Source organism: Labrus mixtus, chromosome 24 (assembly GCF_963584025.1).
Source record: "Labrus mixtus chromosome 24, fLabMix1.1, whole genome shotgun sequence".
NCBI classification, from domain to species: Eukaryota; Metazoa; Chordata; class Actinopteri; order Labriformes; family Labridae; genus Labrus; species Labrus mixtus.
This window is the reverse complement of record NC_083635.1, coordinates 2,700,037-2,726,669: the sequence shown is the minus strand read 5'-3', so window position 1 is coordinate 2,726,669 and position 26,633 is coordinate 2,700,037. Positions and strand designations below refer to the sequence as shown.

Below are 26,633 nucleotides of genomic sequence, written 5' to 3'. Positions count from 1 at the left end.
TCAAAAATCCTAAAAGTCCTGAAAATATCTTCAATTTGAATTTTCACCAAAACAAACAAACAAACAAAAACAACAAGCGGTGCAACAGCAGTGCCATTCTGGTTTACAGTGGACTTACAGAGATTAAGATAATCTCCGCTGTATGTTTACAGCATCATGAAACAGGCCTGATATAATGACCATCAAATCTGGATTAGGTCATTCACAGCAGAGAAGGGAATTTATCCCAATGATTATTGTGAGCAGCCTGTGCTGAAACACAATCCCTGGCTTGGCTGGACACACACACACTGACACACACACACACACACACACACACACACACACACACACACACACACACACACACACACACACACACACCTGTACACACACAAGCCTGCATGGCTGTGTATTTGTGCATTGTTTTTGTGTCTTTTGTATTTCATTCATTTGAATTCAGTTTTTATAAACACAGGAGCAGTGCTGTAAAAATGACATAGCAGCACGTATGTCAGTGTTGTCAGGAGGTGTGTGTGTGCGTGTGTGTTTGCATGCATGTTTGTGTGTGTGCACAGGGCCGTTACAAAAGCAGGTTACAGCAGCGCAGAAATGACACGGTGCAACAGATGATGGGCATTATCCCATCAACCTGCTGTTTCTGCACACACTCTGTCCCCTCTGTGTTCCCTTTGAAAGGACAGCAGGAGTGTGTGTGTGAGAGTGAGAGAGACGGGTAAAGGCGGGAGGGAGAGAGGCTGCATTCACACACACACACACACACACACACACACACACACACACACACACTTTCATGCACGCACACACTCTGCACCTGTCACAAACAGCCTGTCAGAGCAGGAGAAAAGAAACTTCAGCCGCGGAGGGAAGAGGTGTCTGTTTGATCAAACTGCACTGATTAGATTGTGTGATTTCTTAAAGCTGCAGAATATCACTCTACACTGAACTGCAGTACCCATAATCCTCAAGCATGACCTCACAACATTTCTGACGTTACACTTAAAATAGCCGGATCAAATCTTGTGAGCTCATCTTTCAGTCTGAGATTAAGGTTTCACAAAGCTGAGTCAATCTGTTACTCTTATCACTATTTTCATGATGATCAAGTATTAAAAGAAGCAACTTAGAAATCTGCTGCTGTGTGATGGACGCCACCAAACTCCTGTAAATCAACACACATGGAAGACAAAAAAACTTAACAGATATTTTGTACATTTGCAGTATGTTTCAATTGTTGCATTTGTTTTGTAATGTCAGAACAAATGCAACAAGCATGTCATGTGGATTGATAATGTGTCAGATGTGTTTTTGCTGCATGTTGTCGCTGACCTTCTGCTTTAATTTGATTCCATGTTTGTGACCAACTCTTCAGAACTTAAGAAGTTTTTCTCCTGCCATTTGAAACAGCCAATAGGAGATACGAGCAGGAATTTAGACGTCAGAGTTTGACGGATTCAGTGACTTTGTATTTGTTTGACAGAAATTGGGACTTCCTGTATGAAGCCAGCATCGTGTAGGTGTCGTTATATTCAGCGCTTCATCAGGAGGTACACAGATTCTACGAGACAACGCTGCACAAAGCCGACTGACAGACACTCAGGTTTGGATAAAGGGACAATACTGGGCCGGTGTATCTGCAAACATGAGTGCATCTCCATACATTCAGGTGTAAACCTCGTGTGTAATGCACCTCGCCAGAAGGTTAACTTCACTGGCTGTAAATTACCTTCCCCCCCCCCACCCACCTCCCTCACCACCGGACAATAGGCTCAGCAGTGGCCCGGTGATTGCCTCTTTTCAAATGGAAATGCCGGTCGCCTCTCTTCTGCCAGGTTCCCCTAAGCAGTGTACAAATTACAGTTTACAAGGCATGGAGGAATAAAAAAAAAAAAAAAAAAGAACGAGCAGATAGACACGAACAGAGAAGGTGGGAGGGAGGGTGAGCGAAAGCAGAATATCTTTTCGCTCGCTTTTTTTTTTTTTTTTTAATTCGGCAAAGTGACATGTAAATTAGCCTTTAAGTGCTCCACTCGGGGACTGTGATCGTGCCCTAATTGTCACAGTCAATTGTGGCCAACAGTCTCTTCAAACCGGGCAGCTTTTGACAACAAGCACGCCGGGATCAAAAGACGAATCATCGACTCCCCTCCCGACACACACACATGTGCGCTCGTGTGTGTGTTTTTTTGGGCTGCTACAAAGAAAAATGGAGGAAAGTGAGAGGTGAGAGATGGCATGAAGTGGGGAACAAAACAGCAATTTGCTCCCTACTCTAACTCATATCAACATCCCCCCCAAATCCTTTGAGTGCCGAGATAACAAACGCCAAGAATGACAACGCAGGGAAGGATGGTTTGTCTGAAAATGAGCAGAGGAGGTGTCCAGTGCACCCATCAGACCATGAACCAACTTTCCTCAGAGTCCTACAGGGCCATAAACTTTAGCAGGAGGATGCAACGGATATGTTTGTCCGAGGCAGAGCTGAAAAATAATGCTAACACTTGAAACCGCAACAAACAAGACAACTGCAAACTCTGGAGTATTATCGGAGAGGCCAAAGGGTTCAAAGCTGGCTTCTCTGCAAAGTTCTGCCACAGTAGGTGAAAAAAACACTACTGCCGTCTAGTTTTAGAAAGAGATACTTTTTGGTCAGACACACTCGCTCACTTGTTTTTGCCATGTTTGGAGGCAGAGTGTTGGGAGATGTAAAGTTTGGTCCATCGTAGGCGAAGTCCGTGGAGTCTTGGTTTGTTGTTCTGAACTCTGGATGTGTGGATGTACGTTGGTTTGTTTTGGATTTAGAATATAAGTTGATCACATGTTCTAGTTTGAGTCTCGGACATTGAATAGTGCACGGAGGTCATTTTCAGAAAATATGTTTCTGAGTTTTTGTTATACAACTCATTTACAGACAACACTTATTTTAAGGAGATCTACTTGGCTTGTCCATATTTGAATACATATAGTACGTTTAATGTTACAATGTTGGATGCCCAAGCTAAACCTCGGAAAAGTTGTTTGTTTTTTTAACACAAGATACAGCGTTGTCGGCGTGATCCCCGGAGGTGGTTTCCTGCCGCTCTGAACGAGACGTTATGAGATCTTGGCGAGACTTGGCCAGAACCTGGCGTCAGAGTTTAGCAAAGAGTGTCAACTTTCAAGTCCAAGATGACCTTGACCTTGAAAGTCAACGTCCAAAAGCAACAATCTGAAAAACGCTTTTGACAACGAGTTACTTAAGAACCAACTTGCTTTGACCGTCACCCTTTAAAAAGGAAATTGACTGCTGCTGGAACATTTCATGGCTTTTTTTTTCCCCACCATAAATATGGTGTTGGTCAACATGTCCGTATAAAAACCACAACTTTGAGACGACTAAACCCAAGTTCCTGACCTCTGGGCCATATTTTGTGAGCTTTGGTTAACTGCAGTGACAGGCTGGAGGTTTTGGTGAAATATGGAAAAACCAAAAGCATAATGTTTCCTGATCCATGGAGAGCTTTAATCATGTCGATGTCGCCTTTACCTTACCTAACCCGAGTATTATGTGCTTGTTTTTTGTCTTCACATCCAAATGTAGTTTGTTTTCATCATCTTGTTCTGCTTATTTGTTGGACTTCCCACTTTTTTACTTGTTAAATTAAAGGGTAACCAAAACTACACGAGCTAAACTGCAAACACTACGGACAGATTTCCATCCACAATGATGATGACAATGTTTCGCAGTAAAGACTACAAATCCCATGATCCCATGCTACTTCAAGACATCATCAAAAACTACAGACTGCTTATTTACAAACGCTTATCTTTTTTTTTTTTTTTAAGTTTTTGTTTGTGATCATTTGTATAAAAGTTTTATTTTTATTATCCTTCCCAAACTCTTCTTGGGAAGTGCATGTCAACATGTAATGATTTCTGGGAAATGAAGTCCTCCGCACTTTTTTATTTCCCGCTACAGTCATTTGGGCCTGCAACAGTATAAAAATTGCCAAATGAATTTCTGTGTTTATGCATGTTTTCTATTCTGCTGGATTGTAAGATCATGTGAGGCAACTTATGTCTGAGTTGTTTTCTTCATCAGAGTATCATCCCACCAGCTGATGTCCGTGTGCACAGATCTGACTGAGGGGGGAAATGTCTGAGAGCTGGACCAGGCTTCTGCAGCTGTGAGTCAGATCTTTTAATTCCATCTCTGTGTCCTGAGAGGATGTAAACTCATATACAGTGGCAGATATTAAGAGCACGCCGATATGCAAATGTCTGTCGAGATTAGAGCTACAACAATTATTCAAATGTTTGATTAATTATTCATCGGAGACGGCGTCAATTATTCATTCCAGCGAGCGATAAGTCGTCTTTTTCCTCTTTTTTTTTTTTTCTTTCTTATCAGAGTAAAAAGTTTTCTTGTGGGATCAATCAGAATCCCAATCAGAAGCATTTTATTTGTCGAGTACAGTAAATGTGCAGGATTTGTTTTGGTGGCCCGGGTACAGAAACTGCAGCTGGATGAGGAACGAGACACTTCATATGACACATACCTGCTTCTCTGTCTGATGCTACCACGTTTTCTACTATTTAATCAATAGTTATTCAGCTTCTGACCACTTTAAAGGCTTTGACTTATTTAAGCAGCTGAATAACAATCTTGTAAAGATTTCGCCTTGTCACTTTGTGATGTACCAAAACATCCAGGACTCTATCCAGGGACCCTTGCATGTTTACCCCCTCCCAATCTCTTTTTTTGTCCTGCAAAAAAGGAGCAAAAAAATGTACGACACAATACGATAACGGTATGATATGATTTATTTTCAGTAAAAAGATCGCATCCAACGATTAATATGTTATCACTGTAGCCTTCGGTCAAGGAGCAGAAGGGTTAAAATCATTGCAGACTTTAACACGGACGGATCGGGAGCTCCACTTTCATGCCAACGATCAATATGAGAGAGCGAGAGAGAGAGAGAGAAAGGGGGAGGGAGAGACGGTTCCTTCTCAACTCCTCAGACCCTTTTTGTGTCCAATTCTTTGAACTCACAGCAAATAACTTGCAGTTGTCAAACCTCATGAATCCAAAGATATCAATTTATTATGTTAAATCTAATTTAAATAACTGATGACCTCTTTAAAAATGTCATATAAATACACGTTTATTCTCATGTATGCACTGACAGTCGTGTAAACAAGAAGGACAAATATGCTTAATGAGCATGAAAGTCTATTCAGTCTATACTTTAGCATTAGCTTTAGCCTAACATCTTCCTCAATGGAGATATTAAGATGCATCCTGCTCCTTATCGTTAATATCTTTGTTTCTGATATGAATTGATAACTCTGCTTCCTGCATGGAAACACCCAACCTGAGTGGCATGCACCCAAACATGTCAAGAAAGAAGACTTATTGAAGGCTGTAATGAAAGAAAGTCTCAGGAATAATAGGACATAAAGAAAGGTTCCAGTCCCTTGTGATGCTAGAAAAGTTTTGTTTATTTATGAAGTTGTCTTTCCAAACTTGTTGTGTTTTGGAAGCCACAAAGCGCCAGGAGAAAAAGGCTCCTTACACATGATGTGTTTGTTTTCCCCCCTCAGTCGAATAAGTGGTCATTTGTAGAAGCCTCTGCACGGTTTGCAGCTAACAAGAACAACATCAAAAAAATCAATACTTTTTGGTGTGAGCATTTGTTTCTGCAGCAATCTGCTATGCAGCAATCTAGTTCCCTCTCAGTCGGACGTGGAAGCTCGCACAGAGATCACAACTGCCTCTTTCTTTTCTCCCTCTCTGCTTCGCTCACGGCAAATGTAAACTACATTCATTTCTGCATGTTTACTGAGTTCTCGCAGATCACAGGGCCAAGCCTTCGCCTCTCGCTCTTTAATTGTCCGTCAATCTGAGGAGATGTTGCGGCGCCGAGGCTCTCGCGGTGGCTATCACAGAGAGCGAACCCCGTGGAGAGATGTTGGGTTTGATGTCGCTGGAGCTGGAAGAGCCACAAACAAGCGGCGAGAGGAGATGTGATCTAGGATGCTTCTCTGTCATGCATTCAGAAAGAGAAAAAAAAACAACCTCAGAACGCCACCAAACAAGCGTTATTTTAATTAAAGAGAGGCGAGACTCGCTCCTGGAATAAAAGCACAAACTGTGAGCTGAGGGTTGAACACTCGAGAGGCCGAGCACGCTCACTTGACAGCTGTTTTGAATTGTAGAAGTGAATTTTCAAACTGTCCCTCCTCCTCTTCTGCAGAGCCGCTCTCTGGTCAAACCAGCTTTGTTTGATTTTCTACATCACATGAAGAGCTTCTAATTGTATTTACACCAACTTCTCCTTCAGCTGGGGGCCGACTGCTCCGACTTTCACAACATTTATTATTCTCTGTGCACTCCATGCTAATAAATTAAAAATGTACAAGCCTTATTTAACATCTTCAGGACAAATTCATCGGAAAGAAGGATATTAAGATTCCTGATAAATGTATTCCCACTGAATGACCGCTCCTGAGGGCGAATATGAATCACATAATGACCACAAAATCCCCTCTTACTTCATGTCTGAGAGATGTCATATGTCAAACTCACACATGATGCAACCGCCGAGTAAAGCGTCACACACCCAACACACGAGGACAAGTCCACTGTAGGGCTACAGGAGTCCTCCCAAGCTTCATGGATTCTTAGAACTCCATGAAGAAGAATGAGGCCGTCCATGTCTCCATGTTCTGAAAAGCAGAGGGTTAACATTTGGACGGATGATGTCGCAGAGAGTCTCTGACTTGGTTTGTTTTGTACGGAGGCGAAAGAGAGAAAAAAATCTGTGTTGCAATTTGTAAAACAGATTGAACAGTTTTCTCAGCTGTGTTAACAAATAAAGAAAACTTTTTTTTTAACCTTTTAAAAGATAAACAAGATGGAGGAATGATCCAAACAACGGAGTATTAGGGCCACGTTAAAGAATCACATTTTTTGAGATGATTTTGTAGATTTAGGATATTAAATTTGTAAATAGATTTAAATTATGGTTAAAATATTTTTTCTGAAAGGTTGTTTCAGAAGAGCAGCCGTCCGCCTGCGTGAAGATGATGAATGAGGAACCTTCAAAGACATTTCAAAGTCAGTGTGGTTTAGACTGCAGTTTCTTGCAGTATCTTTTTAAGGTCCTGATATTTTATGACACTGTGATGCTGAGGTGCCAAAAGGTCAAGTATCTCCTTATTTGTGAAACCTTTACTGAAGTATAACTTCACAAGATGCTCCACGTTCGTTTTCATACAGGCGGCTGCTCTTCTGATTTAACTAAAGACTGAAATAAACGACTTTATTCTCGTAAATGTATGACTTTAATCTTGAAATCTCAGAGTTGTCTCCCCTTAATTCGGCCCTAATGCTCCGCTGAAGATCCAATCACCTTCCACCTAGAGGAAAAAAAATGATTTGTTTTTTTTTCTGTTAAATGTAAAAAACAGACAAATTCAAAAGATCATTAGGTTTGCGGGTTTTGTTTTATTTTTGTTTCGTACATACATTTAAATGCCCGGCGTGCGTGGGCTTATTTGTGACATCGTGAACTGAAACGGTAAACACTGAATTAAACCGACTAACTCATCTTCTTCCCCAACCTTCTGAGACAAACATTATCTCAAACACATCAAACTCCAGTTTCTGCTCACAAAACTCACTTAGTCTCTTTTCTCCTGGAATATTTTTGAATTGACCAAACAAAAAAAAGATTTAGATATGAACTCAGAAGAGACAAATATTAAGATCAGAAGTAGAAACAAAGCGTCCTTGTCCCCTCAGGGCTTCCGTAGTTCTGACATACACTCAAATCAAATGTTAGGGCATGTTATTCCCCTTCAGATATTCTCTCGTCTTCAGTTTTTGTTTCAGTTTTTTTCTCGTCCTTCATGTAAGAATGGAGCTGTGGAGTAAACGCTGAGTCATTGTTTTGCTTGGAAAAGTGTCAGATTTCTTTGTGCCAACAATTAAAGTCTGAACTGTTGGCTCCGTTTATCGGCTTCTGCAGCTTTAAGCTGAAGACATCGACGTTAGTTTGATAGAACATGTCGACACGTCTGTGTGTGTGTGTGTGTGTGTTTGTGTGTGTGTGTGTGTGTGTGTGAGCTCTGACCTTTGACCTCCTCACTGCTGGTTCTGTTTGTATGAAATTTGTCGTCATATCGCGACCTCTAAAATCTATATGTAAAACTTGACTCAAGGTGATGTGAAAGGTTTTTCTCTTTCCCTCATGATGCATGGTGTACAGTCTGTGAACAACACAATGAGACACTTCAGACAGTCAGACGTGGTCCAGAGAGGAGGAGCCCTCGTACTCTGCAGGCTGCAAAATGTGCACGACCACTTTAGCTTCAAACCTCCGAGTTATCACAAAGACAGGTCGACAAGAAGAGAAAACATGATGTGTGACGTTTGATTTATTGTCTATCACTGTCACGTCTGAGTCATCCTACATCCTAAATGTGAGTGTGAGGCCGTGCAGTCGTTGAAAGTCTTGAGTTCTGTGTTGACTCATTGAGCAGGAGTCATGGTGACGATGAGTCCTCAGACTGTAGCAGGTTTTTTCGGAGCTGCTGGGTGAGAGCAGGCCTGGGCAAAGATTCATCAGTGGATGCTTGTCGACGTCATGTGACTCTCACAGATCTAAATTAGGCCAATAATCAGGGACGCCTGGCGGCGGAGCTGCTCAATGCACAAACGTATACATGCGAGTGTGTTTGAGACTGGAGGCGAGCTCCAATGCCATCTCTCTCTCTCTCTCTCTTTCTCTCTCTCACGCTCTGTGTGTGTGTGTGTGTGTGTACCAGTGAAGCTGCAAAAGCATTCTGGAAAACATTTATTATGTATAATTATGGGATGTCTTTTGCGTGATCTGATGGTTGACGTTCTCTTTGTGAAACATCCGATGTTTAACGAGACGACTGACCTGATTTCAAAGAGGATTTGATTTCACTCTGTGATGAAACCTGCTGCTCTTCCACCTTCTACTTACGGCTCTATGTTGAGCTGAGGTCGTCTTTATGAATGTCATACTCTCTAAATTAAATAAGTGTTGAGGAAAATATAAAAAATATGAGGCATTAAACCTGTAAACAGCCAAAATGAACAAATACACTCCAAGAATTGGATGTAAATGTGAAGTAAAAAGGATAATCTCATGCTGCAGTGACCGTACAGAGTTATTTTGATCAGTGCAATAAAAAAAATCTGGAGTCATGTCTAAGATATGAAGCCTTTTATTTGTAAGAGATAACATTTAACAAATTAAAGAACACTAACCTGCAAGAGTTTAAAGTACAAAGGCTGTTTTTGTGATGCACACCTCCAATTTGAACCTCTGACATGTTTGTCTCATTTACTGAAGAATTCAATTTTTAAAAAGCTGCAAAAACATTTTCAAATCAAGAGGATGCTTTCATGCTGCAGTGACCTCTGACATCCTCTCGTTTGATTTCTTGTGATACAGATCTTAAACATGAACATTATCAGAGGAGTGTGCAAACATGTTTGAATTACTCTGAGCTGCATCGGGGTAAAATGTCGATCTTTGACGCGTGAAGTTTGAAGGCCGAGCGGCAGCAGCAGTGAGTGTATGTGAGCGCTCCAAACGTACAAACAGAAGTCATAATTAGCCTGACAGATCGTCTCAAACATTCCTGCAACCCCGCTGCACCGCTGTGTTTGTGTTTGTTCTGTCAGAAGCTAAAAAGAGGGCCTCTCTTTTCACACACACACCAAAACACACACTCGTACAGAGGCAGAGAGGGAGAGAAAATTAGGATTATAATCTCAGTAATCAGCAGTCATGCCTGAGGCAGACAGCTGCACAACTGCACCGCTCCAATTTAGGTGTTGGACATTAAAAAGTATTAAACCCAAGTGAGTTTCCACTTATTGATTTGTCTGGGGCAACATTTCAACTTCAGGAAAATACAAAAAAAAAACAAGGAGGATAATGTACTGCAACAAGATTTAATTATTGTATTTATTTGAGGAACTAAAATACATCAAACAGAAGAGCAGTACAGTTAAAAATGTTCCGTTCATGAGAAAATATCTGCACAAATAAAATAAAATATGTCCCCTTTAAAATACAAATAAACCCAAACATGTCAAACAATAATTTTTATTTAAATGAATAAAATTAGGCTGACAGTTTGCACTTTTCAAAATCAAAAATAACAAAATATTTTTAAATCTGTTGCTCCTCAAATCTGTGCGCAACAACATATTCTGAACTCATGCATATATTTGTTTTTGCGGCCCCCTCCTCATTTAAATCAATATATTCATTAAGCACAAGGTCCCCCTATAGGTCACACACCGACTGTAATCCGTTTTCACGGTGAATATCGCGGCCCCGCGGAGGAGAGCAGCCTGCATGTGTGCGTAAAAACAGAGGCGCGAGGTGCCACTCCAGGCGCGCACGGATGAATGGGAGCTGGAGCCATACGGTTCAAGTGTGTGTGTGTGAGAGAGAGAGAGTGGGGGAGTGTGAGTGAGAGACAGGGAGAGAGAGGGAGGGGAGAGAGAGCGAGAGACTGCTTCGTTTACATGCAAGCACCGTGGCACTAAATTACGCATGACAATAATTCACCCAGGACTGGATCCACTTTCGACCCGAGGAGAAACGGGAGGTGAAGCAGCTTCAGCCCGCTTCTCTCCTCTTTCCTTCTCCTTTTTGGTGCTCAATTAGAAGTAGAAGAAGAAGGGGAAAAATGACAACATTTCATACCGGAAATTATCAAAAAACTAAAGAGGAGGAAAACTTACCGAAAAAATAAATGTGAGTCCTGCGTGAGTCTTCTGCTCCATGCAGGTAAATTGCAGAGAAACAGAAGTTTTAAAAGATATCCACATATTTAATTAATAATAAAACTATGATATTAATATTTAAAATAAATGTTAAATAGTGTATTTATAAAACTGTGAGTATAGTCTTGGCAAAACAAGTGGCATCTAAACAAAGAAGCTAAAACATTTTACACCAAATTCCTGACTCTTTCGTCTCTGATTTCTTTTCTCAGTGTTTTTGATTATTTTATGTTTTTAGGATGGGGGTGTTTGGGGGGGGGGGTGTATAAGAGGGGTAGCATAAACCAGTTCAGCCCCTTGATTGATGATTTAATTAGCCATACAGTGGCGAACTGCAGGAGGACAGGACACCAAATAATACTTTATTTACATAACCAATCAGGGCGCTGCAAAGGTGGAGCTTCTCTCTCTCTCTCTCTCTCTCTCTCTCTCTCTCTCGCTCTCTCTCTCTCTCTCTCTCTCGCTCTCTCTCTCTCTCGCTCTCTCTCTGTCTCTCTGACAGACATGGCTGAGATGGTTGACTTCTTTAATAAACGCGAGATTCATTCCTGTTAAGTTGTGTCCAGCACATAAAAATCCCTCTAATGATCCCGAAACATCCCTGAGATATACTTCCTGTTTGATTCCTGCAGTGTGACTTTATACTCTCCTTGTACTATTTTATTTATTTTAGTCTCATATTAATATTTCTACAGAAGCTACAGACATCTCTATCAATGCTTCAAACAGTTAGTGGCTGCAGAATATACATGCACATTTTCTGGGGGGGTGCATTTCCGTAAGTGGCTGCAAAAGGAAAATGCAAACACTCGGAATCTAAACATGCACATATGCTTTTTCTGGCGCAGAGCGTAAGCGCGCGAGGAGTGAGCATGCAGTCCTATAATGCACACACAGGTGATGATGTACCTGCAGCACGTAATGATGCTGCTGCAGGTGCATCACAGGTTTTAAAAAAAGTACAATTCTGAACTGCTACGCAGCAAAAACAATAGTGCATCTTGAGTTTATCTTTACGCTTTTATTTACATTTTTGGAATATTAAAAAAAAAAAAAAAAAAAAAGCAAACAACTTATTTCCAAATTTAACTTGATTCAAATAATTTGCTTGAATTAATAAAAATATATGAAGCACAATCCAACCTTCAACACGAAGTAAATAATTCTCAGTATAAGAGAAGATTATTTTTGATGGAAGCTGAGGGCAGTTTGCGGATTGTAACGCATTAAAACAACGTTACACTGACAAACAATGTCCAAACAGACATTTTTTGCAGCGTGGATAAAAGCCGAACATCCTCAAACCTTTTGCAGTCGCAGCCAATTACAATAATGAAGAATATGTGGAATTGCCTCCCCACCCCAACTCCTGCATCCTGCCGTATCAAGCCTGCCATTTCTGCAAATTAAACGGAGTGGAAATAGAAATAAAGAAAAAAATCCTTACATGATTGCGGCTGGTGTGGACGCGCTCCAAGTTTCTCTACACTCACACACACACACACAGTCACACGGTCACACACACATTCACAGGGAGAAAAAGAGTAGGGGAAAAAAGCCACACTGTCGCCTGTTCTTTGCTCCGCGTCGAAGCCCGACATAGTTGGTTTCACTCAAAAAGAGAAGAGATGGAGAAAGAGAGAGGAGAGTGAGGGAAAGAAAAGAGGAGGAGGAGGAGGGGGGAGAAAGAGAGAAAAAAAACTTCACGTTCAACCCAGAAGATGCTCACGTTTGGCTCTCCTCAATTATCCCCTCCCGTGAAGATAGGTGGCGTGCGTTTCAGGGGGCTTCTCCTCTGTGTTACACGGCAAAGAAAAGGAGGTGGAAAGAAAAAAAATGTCATTAGAAGAGGCGTAACACGTCAGTCCCTACCCAGGTTTGTTTCCTGGAGTGGGTGTAAGACATCAGTTGTAAACCTGCCCTAGCAGGAATAGCGGTCCCTCCCTCCTCCCAACTATTTCTAAGGCTTTTATTTCTAAGGCTTTATTATCACCGGTGGAACAGGATCCGCTCACCGACGCGCTCCGGTATCATCCTCTCCTCGCGACTCTTCTCCACGAGACCTCTCTTTAACACTAAAACAGGTACGTTCCTCCTTACTTTTCTTATTAAGAGATTTTTTTTTTCCTGGAAAGATTGGATATTAAACTTCCCCGCGCCCGCCTCAGAGTTGGAGCTCCACTTCGCCTTACCTGCACAGGTGGAAATAGGTGTTTTGCTTTTTTTCCTTTTTTTCTACCTCCGCGGTGCAGAGGCGCGCTGCAGGATCCTGACAGCCGGGGAAAGTGCGCTTTTCGCGGGGCGTTTGGCGCTGCACACCACCGCTATCATGTGGAGGAAAAACACGATAAGCATCCCGATTTTTCGTCTTTATTTTCTCCTGAATACGAGTCTGTTTGTATGCGTAAAACAAACAAATCTCTTGTCAATATCCACTTCTCCTCATAACGGTGTCTGCGCTGATAAATTAACCAACGATTTGAATCTTATCGCTTTTGTTTATGCGCAATTTGTGCCCTAAAGATTTTCTTTCTATTCCGGAGCCATTTGGCACATTTCAACAATTATTCCCCATCTGTTATTTATTAACTGTTGACAGCAGGCTTTGAGTTTAGTTTATTAAACCTGGAAGTGCAATTTTCTCAGGCGATTCCAAATGTTTATTGGAGTTCTATGACTTTTAATCAGACCACACAGAGAGGGCTCAGTCCTGGCTGTGCCTCGCTCTCGCTTTCTCCGTCTTTAACGTGAAAACTCGGGCTCTGACCCTGAAAAATTGACAGAAATTTGATTTATTAAGCTGTTTCACGTTCTGTGCCAAAGCCGGACTAAAAGCGCAGGTCGTGAACAAACTGTGCCAGTTTGAATTAAAATAAGTCAAAGATTAATTTCTCTTAATCACGAAGAAAAATCAGAACCTTATTGTGAAACTTTTCTGACAGAAAAACAGTCTCTTTAATGTTTTCACTGTGATCCTGATTAGCGAAATGAAAAGTGCTTTTTCCTAATAAAACAAATGAGAATCCCCTTCTTCCTCGCTCTGCTCTTAATGCCACAAAGCTGAGAGCCGATCAGCTGAAAATCAAAATGAGATGGACGCGGATCCTCTCTCCGCTCGTTCTCTTTTTTACAATCTCTCCCTCTATCCAAGTTGCAGTTTCTTGTCGCGCGTCCGGCGCAAGTGGATCTCCTCGCTAATACCCACATTGTCTGTCCTCTGTGTGTGCGTGTGTGTGTGTCTGACTCTGTATGTGTGTGCGTGTGTTTCCCGTCAGATATCGGGCTGAAATCAAGGAATCGAGTCCATGCGAGCTGCCATCTGATCCCACACACACTTATCAATGAAGCAAGAGATCATGGCGGATGGCCCGAGGTGTAAGAGGCGAAAACAAGCCAACCCGAGACGGAAAAACGGTAAGAAAATCAACATGGAGGTCGATCAGGGGGGTGCCTTTGGATTTAAGCCGTGTTTGAAGGCTTCCTCTGCGGGTCGGGGATGTGTGAGGGTCCGCTGCTGGTGCGCTTTGCTGCCTTTTACGCAGACAGAAAGGGACCGTTATCCGGCTGGGAAACTGCGTAAATGCGTCAATGAAATCTGTGGAATCTTCAAAAATAGCGGCTGATAAATGTTTGTTTTTAGTGGTTTTATTCCTGAAATGTTGCAGTGAAGTAGTTGGAAACTTGTGGATGTAAAAAGTTGCAGCGTAGCGGTGCCGGCTCGGGACAAACCCCGCCATGGGGGGACTGTGTAACGGTCACTCAGAGCGGCGCAGGCTGGGTGCAGACTCATGCTGCTCCGTGTGAAAAGTCCAATCTTGTGACTTGAGTTGTCAGTTGCTTAAACCCACGCGCTTGTGGGGATGTTTTTGTCTCTATTTAGGCCTTTGAATGACATATTTTCAAGTGATGTATTTCCACACTGTCGCTGTTTTACGGGACAGAACGAGTGTTGGAATAATGGCTGTAGTTTTTTGACCCTGTGCGTTTTTGTGTAAGTTTATTCCTGTGGAAGGATCATGTATAAAAAAGGATGACATGTCCGATAAATGGTGCACATTAATTGGGTGTGTTCAGGGAGCGCTGGAGGTGCAGATTTGTTGCTTTTCTTCCTCCATTTGACTGCACACTTTCCCACAAGAGGCAAATGTGCTCTGACATTTCCTGGCCCCGTTATTCCTGATTATTCCATATAGGCTCCAAACACACTCTGGTTCTCTGTGTGTGTGTGTGTGTGTGTGTGTGTGTGTGTGTGTGTGTGTGTGTGTGTGTGTGTGTGTGTAAATGTGTGTGTGTACATGTGTGTGCGTGTGTGTGTGTGTGTGTGTGTGTGTGTGTGTGTGTGTGTGTGTGTGTGTGAGAAATATAAAGATGAGGCTTTTATTTGCTCTGCTCCACAACAGTTTTTAAATCTCTGCCCCCACAGGTTATTTATCTAGATCAGATTTCATTTATTGATCGCACACAATCGATAGCAGACAAGCATTCTGATCCACATGAAATAGCCCAGTGATGCCGGAGATTTCTACTGTATATTTATTTCTATATTTATAAATGTACATGTGCAGGATTGAATAGAAAAGCAGACACACATTTGGAGATCTGACAGCCTGTTTAGCTGTGGCCACCTGTTTTGCAAAAGGGTGGGGGGGGGGAGGGGGGGGGGGTGTTAGAGGGAGAAAAGCGGTCCAAATGCAGCGTTTGATAAAATAATATTAGCAAAGCAAATATAATTTTCACACCCTTAAACCTGAGGAGACACGGCGAGCTTTGGCACGGTGGGAAGAATATTTTTATCCCTTTAGAAAATGTCCTCAATGCAGGAGAGAGTGCGTTCAAGAAATACGTAAAATAATACAGAATTTAAAGCTCTTTTATTTTTCTTCTTCCATAATAACTAGCTCTGTCTGATGATCCCCCCCCCCCCCCCCTTCCTCCCCTCCCCTCCTCCTTCTCCTCCTCCTCCTCACCCCTTTCCTCCCCCCTGGGAATGCAGAGGCTTATTGAGGCTTGGCCACTCTCCTCTCCTCTCTGTGTCTCTCTCCGCCTGTCTCTCCGTCCCTCTTCCTGCCTGGCTCTCTGATGGCAGGGCAGGGCGAAAGCGGCCGTCACTCTGAATCCTCCGGCGAGGAAAAATGCACCAAAACTACACCGTGCACACACACACACAAACACACACACACACACACGGGGGATTTTGCTAAAATATTTTGCAGATTGAGCGAGCGTGCACCCTGAATCCTCTTTATTTTCTGTGAGATCAGAAGAATGAACATCAATTTTAAATTTGTACAATTACTGTCAGATGTGCTGGATTGTTTTCCAGAGCAGGTTTGGGTGCAAAGAAAATTTTGGCACCACATATATTTATTTTCATCTGGAAACATGCTAACTAAATCTGGTTTTGTTTTCTCTTTGAATTTAGTTTTTCAGATTTAATTCTTAGTTTTCATCCTTCTCACACAGAATAAAATTGTCTGGATTATTTTTCTCAAAATTAAAGGGGGGGGGGGGCATGGCAGCATTCTTGCCAATTAGTATTAATGAGGCATTTGCTCACTAAGTTGTCTACCCAATGACATTCTCATCCAGATGACTGTTGGCCTTCAGGGGTGGAGGTGCTACAGTAGCTTTACTCACTCACTGGCCGGCCTGTCATGTGCTATTTAACCACAGTTCATGACTTGTATCCCCCTCCTCGTCCTCATCCTCTTCCTCGTCCTCATCCTCATCCTGCCGCTGTGTGTGTGTGTGCAAGTGTCTGTTTTTTCCCCCCCGGAGCTCACATGCAGTATTTAAAACACAACAAAACCGTGAGAAATATATATTTTTTTTATTGTCAAGCTGCGATAAAAAAAAACCTTCTCCTTCTCCTCGCCTAGTGTGAAACTTGATCCCGGCAGCGTGAAGCGTTTGAGAGTTTGGCCCTCGCCAGGTGTTGCTTGTCACATCCAGCTGTGCAGCGCTCGCACACCTGTCCTTATTTTCCTCTTACTCAACCAGCACACAAATCCAGAAGATGCCTTTTGTCGCGGATAATTGTGTTCTTTTTGTTTTTATCCGCGCGTCACAGAGATTCTCAGATGTAGCTTTTGTGTGAGAAAACAGGAGAAATGCAGATGTTGCGTTATTTCTCATCGGACTCCGGGTGTTGATGCAGTTTTGGTGACATTTGGATGCCGGGAAACGCTCGATTACATAATCTAGAGCGGCAGCAGAAGAAGACGAGGCCAGTCTCCCTCCCTCTCTGCGTCTCTGTGTCTGCTGGAGTTTGATATAATAGTCTGAATGTGCTTATTATCACAGATTTAAGGTGCAGGAAAAATAGGGGAAAAGCTGTGTGTGTATATCTGTGTGAAAGGAGGAAGAAGGGAGGGGGGGAGTTAGCCTTGCTTTCAGGCGCAGACAATGCCACATTTCTGCCAGTCTAAACAATTTGTCCATCTCTATTATTCGCCTAAAGTTGCAGGAGAGAATAAGAAGGGAGGGGGACAAGGTGCTCCCTTTCTTCCTCTTCTTTTTCAGCCCCATCTTTCTCCTTTTCCTCCTCCTTCTCTTGCTCCCAGAATTTAAAGGTAGGGCCAGTGTTTGCACCGTGCACCCTCCTAAAAAAAAAAAAAGGAGGGAGAAAAGAGGAGGAGGAGGGCAGGTTTCGCAGGGCGCTCGCGGACAATTGATTGTCAGCGGTAATGTGTTTCATTTACATGTTTATACCGTCAATAGTGGCGGGGGGTTGTCCAGTTTAGCGTGCCATTCACTCGCTGCCATTCCCAGACACCTCGCACTCCTGGAGGCTCTGAGCTGGGGAAAGTGTTGCAGGAATGATTCAGTTGAAAGAGGAGGAATAATTACAGTGAACAGAGAATTTTTTTAATGTGAATCAAACACACACATTCCAATTACTCCCCCCCCCCCCATGTTAAAACAGCTAGCAGGTTCTCCTAAACGTACGGCTAATAAGCAGCCATATTTGTCCTGTCACAACTACACATTGCACTTTGGCGTGCTGCGTGAGGCCTTATTCTTCTCCGGTAGCCTTATTTTTTTTTCTCTTTTTGCATCCTTTTTTTCCTCCCTCGGCTGCAGAGCTAAATATATCCATCTGCTCAAAGTGTGTGAGTCAAGTGTGTACAGCAAAGCGCGTAAAAATGAATGGACTTCCCCTGACGAGATCATCGTGATGCGGCGTTTAGGAGCAGAAGGATGTGTGCCACAGCGACATCTTTTTCCCACTTTATTTTTATTTTTTTTAATGTGTGTGTGTGTGTGTTGTCGTTTTTCTTGGAGCTGATGTGTTATTGGACAAATCCTCTAATATGTGCTTTCCACCAGGATTTAAAACAGGAATGTAGCTCGGCAACAGCAGCACACAAACATGCACATTTTTTATTCGCCGCTTTGATAAGGCAGATAAAAGCAAATAGCATGGCTTGTGGCTGTACGCACACACACACACACACACACAGAAAAAGAGCTAATGATCATATCAGCTCCATCCTGGACACTGGACAGAAACTTTCTCTTCTTTTCCCTCCAAAAAAAAAACCCAAATTTTTTTTTTGACACATTTTCCTTTTTTTCTTGTTTTTTATTTTTTGTATTTTCCGGGTTTTTTTTAATTTTTTTTTTCTGCCTCCGTCCACCACCCTGCTTGTGTGAAGATATTTTTTTTGCGCCTGGCGGCCAGAGAACACACACTCGCAGAGGCACCGCGAGCCCGGACCCCCTGACACCGCGGGTCTTTGGAATGCCTTAGGTACGATTTCACTTTCGCTCACATCAATGCTGACCTGAATGCCTTTCATATCTGATCCGCCGTGTCTCTCCTGGTAAACATCCCCCCGGGGGGAGAACAAAGAAAAGGAGCTCCTCTTCTTCTTCTCCTTCTCCCTCTTAATCACAATTCAGCCCCCTTTCGCCCGCCAGCAGCAGCAGGGCTACACATTTGCATTCAGCATCAGAAAAAAGGGCCTGAGATGAAAAGGGGGGCGAGAAAGAAGAAAAAAAAAAGAGAGCAGAAGAAGAAGAAGAAGAAGAGGAGGAAAGAAGAAAATAGGGATAGAGAGAGAGAGAGAGGAAGGGTGGGTGGGTGAGTGGTGGAGAGAAATAACTAGGGTGTTTGTGGTTGTTTGTTGGTCGTCCCCTGGTTACAAGCCTTTTATAGCCTCCCCTACTCTAGCAGGGACCCCTCTTTACTCCCCCCCTCCCTCCCTGACAGACAGATAGTGTTACGAGATGGCATGCCCACACTATTCGTGGCGAGTCACACTTAAAGAAGGAGAAGAAGAAGAAGAAGAAAAATCCTCAATAAGAGTCGGGAGCAGGTGTCTGAACGAAGCGCTTTCTTTTTCTTTGGTGGATTTAAAAACGTCTATAAACTCCATTTCCAAGCACCTCATGGAGGTGATGTTTAGAGTGAATGCTCGAGTATTTCTCCTCACCATGACGTCATTTCTTGGATTATCTTTAAATGCTTCCTACTGACAGAAGTCATATAACTATAATCATTATAAAAGGATTGAAATTGTGTCATACATGTTAAAAAATGGTGGTTTGGCCTGCAGCTGAATGACACTTCCTCCGCTGTCGTCTTTTGGAGCGTCCTTAAATATTTCATATCTTTGTAATCTGTACAGTCTAAAGATGAGCTCAGGTTTACAAGCTATGATCTGGTAAATGTAGTTTTCTTATTTAAGGTCACTTCATAAACTGGATTATGTAGACTACGATGTCCCGCGGCCGGATCACAGCCGCCCCCTGCTGCTCGGGCGCTCACTCCGTTTGTTTTTCTAAACGTATGTATTTAATGACGTCATCAACCAACATTTAATGTGAAGGCATGACAGAGGGGAGCTTTGGATTGCATGCAGTATAAAGCCTCTAGATGTTGTAGTTTTTATTCCAGATCAACGTGAACCCACTGGGGGGGTCAACGTTCAGCGTTTTCATTCACCGCCATCCCTCCTTTAAAAGCATGAATCAAATCACACAGTGCTCCTTTATTTTCATGTGGCAAAGCTAGTTTATCTCTTGCTTTATCAAAATGATTAGCAGGATATCTTAATCACCTGATTCCCATGCTGGATGTATGCAAATCTGAAGCAAAGATGGGGGCTTGGAGCGGAGGAGAAAGGGGGGGTACATCGGCTCTTTAAATGGCATCATGTGATATGGATTCCACTTTTCTTTCTTTCTTTCTTCCCCTTCTCTTTCAGAACTTTTCTTTTCTTTTTTGTTTAAGAAGAAGGATTATCGGTACACCTTCCCCCTTCTCCCCCTCCCTTTCTCCCCCCTCCCTGGCCAAGCTGCGCAGGATTTAGGCAGATTTACTTCAGCAAACACCTTTGGACACTGAGGGGGGGGGGGGGAGTAGGAGTCTGTTTGCAAAAGGGGCCTTTTGTTCCGGGAGGTTCTGGATAAAGCCTTACCAGGCAGCCATGATATTAACCCGTGCTTTGGAGAAACCTTTTGAAATCTTTGCATGAAAACTCCATGCTCCTCGTGCATCCTCGCTTCCCTTTTAAAAAAATGTTTGGCCTTCTCTCCAGCTCCGGTTTGAGTTCTGTTGTGACTTTTGTGGTTCTGGAAAACCTGCAGAAGTTAGAGTGTATTTTAGTTGATGCACACTTACACACACAAAATACACACACTCACACACACACACGCATAGAGTAACTGCCAAGAACGATGAAAGCGAGAGCGGTGGCTGGGCTCCGTTGCCTGACTAACACCGAGGCATGAATCAGCCAATAGCGAGCCAACTCTGCGCCCTGTGACTTCCCTTTATGTTTTAAACGACAATAATGATGTATCGCACAAAACAATGTGGCGACACGGGCAGCGACGTGGCATTCCCTGCATGCTTTTGGTCTGAATCGCTTGCATTTTGTATAAAAAGGGAGGCAGTTTTGCATGAAACCAGTGCAGGAGTCCGATTTTAGAGCCCGGCGGCTGAACTGTGGCTGAACTCGTGCTTCGTCTCCAGAAGGAATCGCTGCAGAGAAATCAGCCTGTTCTCGCCTTTTTGGCCAGTTGCAGGTTAAATTATGCAAATGAGCTCTGCTGTGAGAGAAAAGTCTGAGTTTTAATTTGTTCTGCATCATGTCAGTGTGTTTAAAGTGACGCAGCAATTGTCAGAAGTGCAGGTTGATCGGATGGAGAGTGATGGAGCAAAGGTGACAGACTTAAAGGTGTTTTTGTGGCGGCGGCGTTCTGCCTGTCAAACTCTGACCCACCTCCTTCCATCGCTCCTCTCTCTCTCTCTCTCTCTCTCTCTCAGGGTTTGACAGGTCGTATCATCCCCCCCTTCTCCACGATGCACGCCTGCTCTGCGACACGCTAGTCTAAGTAAAGTTGCTCTGCAGTCAGATGTCTTCTCCCTGCTTCCCTGACTTGATTTCATGCCTTCTTGCGTGTTTTCTCTCTTTTCTTTTTTTCCTCCTCTCTCTCATCCCCTTCTTTTCTTTCTTGTGATTTCGACAGAAAGCAAACACCGAAATTGAAAACTTCACTGGTCCGGCAAATAATTGCATGCATTTGGTGTTTTTCATTTACGTGTGTACACTCTTTACCCTAAGCCGGCATGTTTTATGCATTGCGTAGGAAGGGGGAAAGGCATTCTGAAATCTCATGCCTCATTTGAGTCTTTCTCAAGTGAAAATGCAAAGTCTTTATTTGGCCCATCCGTTCCGTCTCGTCCTGCTGTTTGCACTTATTCAGTTGTTGCGCCTGCGTCTCGCCGTGTGATTTGTCGACATTTTCCACGCGTCGACTTTCTCTCTCGTTTGCGAGGGAGTCTGGGCGCGACAGACGACAGGTTGCAGAGCAGGTGTAAACTAACTATTGGGATTTCGTAATGGAATGGCAGGGGGGCGAGAAACAAGTTTAAAAACACCTTCCTCTCCCAACAATGGTATATGTGTGCATGTGCATCCTGCTTTGGATGCACCAGATGAGTTTGTTCTTCCAAATGAAATGTAATCCAAGAATACCTTCCAGGTTTATATTTTTTGGAAAGATTTCATGATGAGGTTCCTTTTTTTTTTTTTTTTAAGAACAGAATTTTGGAAGAATTTATGTAAAATGTTCCATCTTTGTGTAGCTTTTGCACGTATCTGTGATGTTTTCTGCCGTTCACAACCATCAGGGAGCAACCTGTCAACTCAGATCTACGTTTTGAGCTCTTGAACCAACTGAATATCTGCTAATAGAGAAACAGAGGAGCAGATAGAAAAGAATTCTGAAGACAAACACATCCCAGCTGCTTATCTGTGTGTGTCTTTCACTCCTGTCACCCGTTAAACATCGCACAGCTTCAGAAAAAAGTAATCACCTCCACCGCCCATTAAAATGATTTTTTTTCCCATATTTTTTTTTTGCAGCAGCTGCTTTCAGAGACGACACCTTTGTGCAAACAAGTGTTGAAAGCAGCCTCCAGTTTTTTTTTTTTTTCCTGCTCTGATGTCGGCACCGCTGATCTGCAAGCGCCGCTCACTGCCACATGTGCACACACATACAGAGGAAACACACACACACACACACACACACACACAGACACACTCTTTGATGTGAGTTTGATTGTCGGGTGGAAGAGCTCTTCTGGCAAGGTCACGGCGGCGTGGAGCAATCAATAACAGATCACCAGATTAAGGCACGGTGACATCTGGAAATCTGGGCCCTTTTTTAAAAAGGACTCCACACGTTTGGCAGCACACTCTTACCTTTCATTCAAGATAATAGAACATGCTTTTTGATCAGGCCTCGCTTTCTGACTCTGCTTCATTATTCACAAGGTGTCCCGCTTCCTTGCCACCTAACTGCACCCCTCTCGTTACCTCCTTTTCTTTTTTTTTTGTTTTAATTTAACGAGGACTTGTCTGCTTCCGTTTGTGCTCCGGTTTCCCCTGTTCTGGAAGTAAATTCACATGTGTTATCTCGCTTTAATTGCAGCCGATTGCCAAGCGAGATTAGGACAAAATTAGGTCATTTTGCGGTTGCACAAATTCCACTCACTTCCAAGCTTTCATCTTCCCCGTTGATCAAGCACCTTCTTAAGCGGAGGCTGCAGCAGGAAAGAGGAAATGGTCAGAAATTGCTCGGGCTTCGTTGTTATTCAAACATACATTTAACCTTTGGCAAGAGTGAGTCAAGGAGAGCAGAGACACGAAGAGAGGGGGGTGAGAGCATCCTCCCCGTTTAAATGTCATCTGTGCTGCAGTCAGCGGACATGTGTAGCAGAGTCGTCCCCGCTCAGGACTCAGAGAGGTGGATTCACGTGTTAATGAGTTGTGACGGGAGAGGGAGCCCCCGCTCCTGAACGCCTCGTGTCCCGCCGCTGTCAAACGCGGATGTCAAACAAACACCTCCTCAGGTAGCGGGGGGATAATCACACCGACAGGCCTGTCCTCAGCCTTTCTGACGTGCAGGACAAACATGATCTGAGGCTGCAGAGGAGAGGAGAGGAGAGGAGAGGAGGAGAGAGGAGGAGGAGTTGAGTTTAAGGCAAGGTGTTCAAGGACTTGGGGAAAGTTGAAATCAGATCCAGTTTTTACACAATCCTGTTCAAGTGGATCTAGAGAGCCTTTTTTTTCTTCTGCAGCCTGAAGCTCGGAGTTCTGTCTCTTGCATCTCCATGTTGGAGATTTGTTGATGATGTCATTATGTATCATGTATACCTTAAAATAAATGGTTAAAGAAGGTGAAATCTGGCATGCAGCAGCTGGAGTTCGTACATGAACATCAGGTAAATGATTATAAGGGACAGAAGGTTTGAGCTCATTGTAGTCGTGCTTGTAGTTTTTGGTTTTGGTGACACAGTAAGACTCGAGGATTTTGGTTTTGGGTCTGGAATCTCTCCTTCAGTCCACAGATACTGTGTGATTATGATCATTACGTCCTTCTCTGAAGTCACGATGAAGTGATAAACCTGTGGTGTGTGTGGTTGTGGCTGCAGTTTGCGCCTCAGGTTTTGGGCCGGAAGCGGCCTGATGTGAGCTCTGGATGAGTTTGGTTACAGATCCTTTTTTCGAGCCCGGCTGCTGAGGGCTGATGGGTATTTCCTGACCCAGAAACCCTGCAGGAGACGGCTCAGATTGGGTCACAGATAGAGGCTCTGTCCTCAGATTTGGTCTTATGATTCAGCCTGGGTTTTAGTATATGTTCAGTCTTCATGACTCTTGTTTTTTAACATCACTGAGGTTTAATCTTTTAATGATTTTAGTCATTTTGGGCTCATGAACATCCCTGGAGATTAGTTTTGAACTCTTTAGAGTTCATTACTCAGCTTACCCTGCATAACAAAACTTTGTCTTTTAGAAAGTATTCCTAATAAAAACAATCGATGAATCTGCAGTGATGCATGAGGCCTTCAGTAATGAGCATGTCTGGAAATTTCAGATATTTGTGTTAAAATGAAAGAGATAAAAGTAAACGTGTTCATGTAAAGGACAGATCCCTGAAGTGTCCAAATACTGAAATATTCTCCCAAAAAGTTTTGTCACATTTTGCTTATCACAATTGTCGTGTTTGTTGTTTCTGCTTTAAAACTTTGTCTTTCATGTCCCCCCTTCCCACCATCCATCCATCCAGTCGTTCAGTCAGTCATCTAAGCAGTCAGCCCGCTCTAATTACTTCTCCCCCACCCAGGGGAAGCTACTTCCTTATCGCTCGGCCGTCTTGCTCCGGCATTCCTGAGATAAATTCCCCTCCACTTTGTTATTCTTACTACTTAGGGGTATTGGAATTAGCATGTCCATCAAAGCGGACCTTGTACTCTTGTACTTCTTTTCCCACCCTCCCTCCTCCTCTCCCTCTACCTCCCCGCCTCCTCCCTTACGACCTTATCAGTGGTCATACATTACAGGCGGGCATGGGGGACGTGCCCGCGGGCGCCAGAGGTGAGTAACGGACAAAGGTATTGAGCCGAGTGCGCCTGACATCAAAGACGGAGGGATGATGAAGCGATGCTAATGTGTAGCTGGTGGCGTTTCAGTGCAGCCTGCTCTTTTTTGGAAGCGCAGGTACTTCAGGGCGGCGTGGAAAAGGATTCGTCAGGTCGCATGCGGCGGTCCAGGTAGCACGTGTGCATGAAAAATGTACCGTAGAGCAAAAGAGCTGCCGTTTCTAGAACCTTTTAGCCCGTTCGTACCTGCTAAAAACTCCACTTTGCTATCTCCAAGCTTTCAGGGTAAATAATCAGAGATCATTCATCCCTGCAAACACACTTTTTGTGCCACTTTGATCAAAACCAAGCCCCTCTCTTCCTTCCTTCCTTCCTTCCTTCCGCTCCTCGCCGTATGTTTCCCAACACGGTTTTATACCTCAACAAGCAAAGCAGACGCCGCCTTCTAAACTGGCAATCACAGTATCCCTAATGTTATTACTTTTCATAATTAGTTACAGCAACACTCATTCCACGACTGGCGGAAAGGAGTATTCCTTAGTAATTAAGGTAATGAAATATTCATTTATGCTACCTTTTCAGCAGTCGCACAAATGAGCCAGCCATGCTTAATGTCCGCCCTGCCTCTGATTTTATTATGATGGCAGACTGGCACATCTGCAATTAGCACTCACGCTGACAGTTAGCGTTTTTTTTTTTTTTTGTGCGGGGCGGTAAGCAGAGGGAGGTGAGGTGAAGCGGCAGAAGGGTGGGTGCACCCTGCTGTGACTACACACCCCCTAAACCCCACCTTCTTCTCCTCTAACCTTGCCTCTCTTTTCTTTTCTCTTCCTGTGCTACCTTTATCTCCTCCTCCCCCTGCCGTCTCCTCCCCGACGGAGAGGTTACCTTTTCCCAACGGTGCAAAATCGACTTGACATTACTGTTCATCAGTTTCAGCCCCCCCCCCCCCCCCCTCCCTCGCTCGCTGCGACTCCCCCCCCCCCCGCCTCACCCTCGAGGTAGTTTGCATCAAATCAGGCCCAGTCAAGCTTCAAGTGGAAATTGGCAGGCCAGAACCAGACAGAGGAGGAGAGACAGAGAGAGGGAGGGAGGACTGAGCACTACAAACCTGAACTACATCCAAGATGGTGGCTGTGGGGTCAGGTTGTGCTATTCAATCTTTGATTAAAAAGAGTGTAGGAACACAGCAATGCAAAACAAAGTGTTGAAAAAGAAGCAGGCAGCAGGAGGCTAAAGCTAACTAGCTACAGACTAAAATGAGTACACTTTAAGATGTTGCTGGAAATGATACAATAAACCAACAAAATAAAGCTCAGGACAAAAATAAAAAATATAAGAGGCAACACTTGAATCCTGAAGCCTGCAACAAGAAGCTAGCAGCTAAAGATACGCAGCGAGCTAAGGGCTAAAGAGTCGAGATATGTTTTAAACTTCTTTTTAAAAATAAGTTAGAAGCTTTGAGGAGCAGTTTTTTTCTCTTCTCATGTTACTGAGAAGATGCAACACACCATCACAAAACGACTGGACGAGCGAGGAAGCGTTTATGTGCCATCGATTTGAAAATGGCTGACACTTGCAAAGAGTCACACATGTTCGCCAGGCAACCGCACATCTGCACACACACACAACAGTGTTGAGATCTGCATATTTGGCCACACATGCACACATTGGCACACTCTTAGCCCTATATATATCACACACACACACACACACACACACACACACACACACACACACACACTTCACACACATGCTAATTGGCACGCAGACAGGTCACAGCAGACACAGATGTGCCGTTCCTTTTTTCTTCTTTCCTCCTGAACCTCACCGCGGCCCTCAGAGGGAACCAGATACGGACTTTGTGATGAAACTTTTAGTGAATCTCGCTGCTCCAGTTCTGTCGCCGCCACG

At 43.5% G+C, this 26,633-nt stretch overlaps 1 protein-coding gene across 4 annotated transcripts in view; it reads left to right on the top strand.

Annotated features, from left to right (window-relative positions):
* Positions 1–12,680: 12,680 nt before the first annotated feature.
* Positions 12,681–26,633, top strand: part of zeb2b (zinc finger E-box binding homeobox 2b) — a 91,338-nt gene continuing 77,385 nt past the window's right edge. The window contains exons 1-2 of one of the 4 annotated variants that reach the window (XM_061032680.1): positions 12,681–12,906; positions 14,098–14,236. In XM_061032680.1, the coding sequence (XP_060888663.1) occupies positions 14,164–14,236 (73 nt within the window). In that variant the 5' untranslated portion in view covers positions 12,681–12,906; positions 14,098–14,163. Of the gene's footprint in view, positions 12,907–14,097; positions 14,237–26,633 lie in introns of those variants that run through there. The other 3 variants (XM_061032682.1, XM_061032681.1, XM_061032683.1) reach the window with 3 other exon arrangements.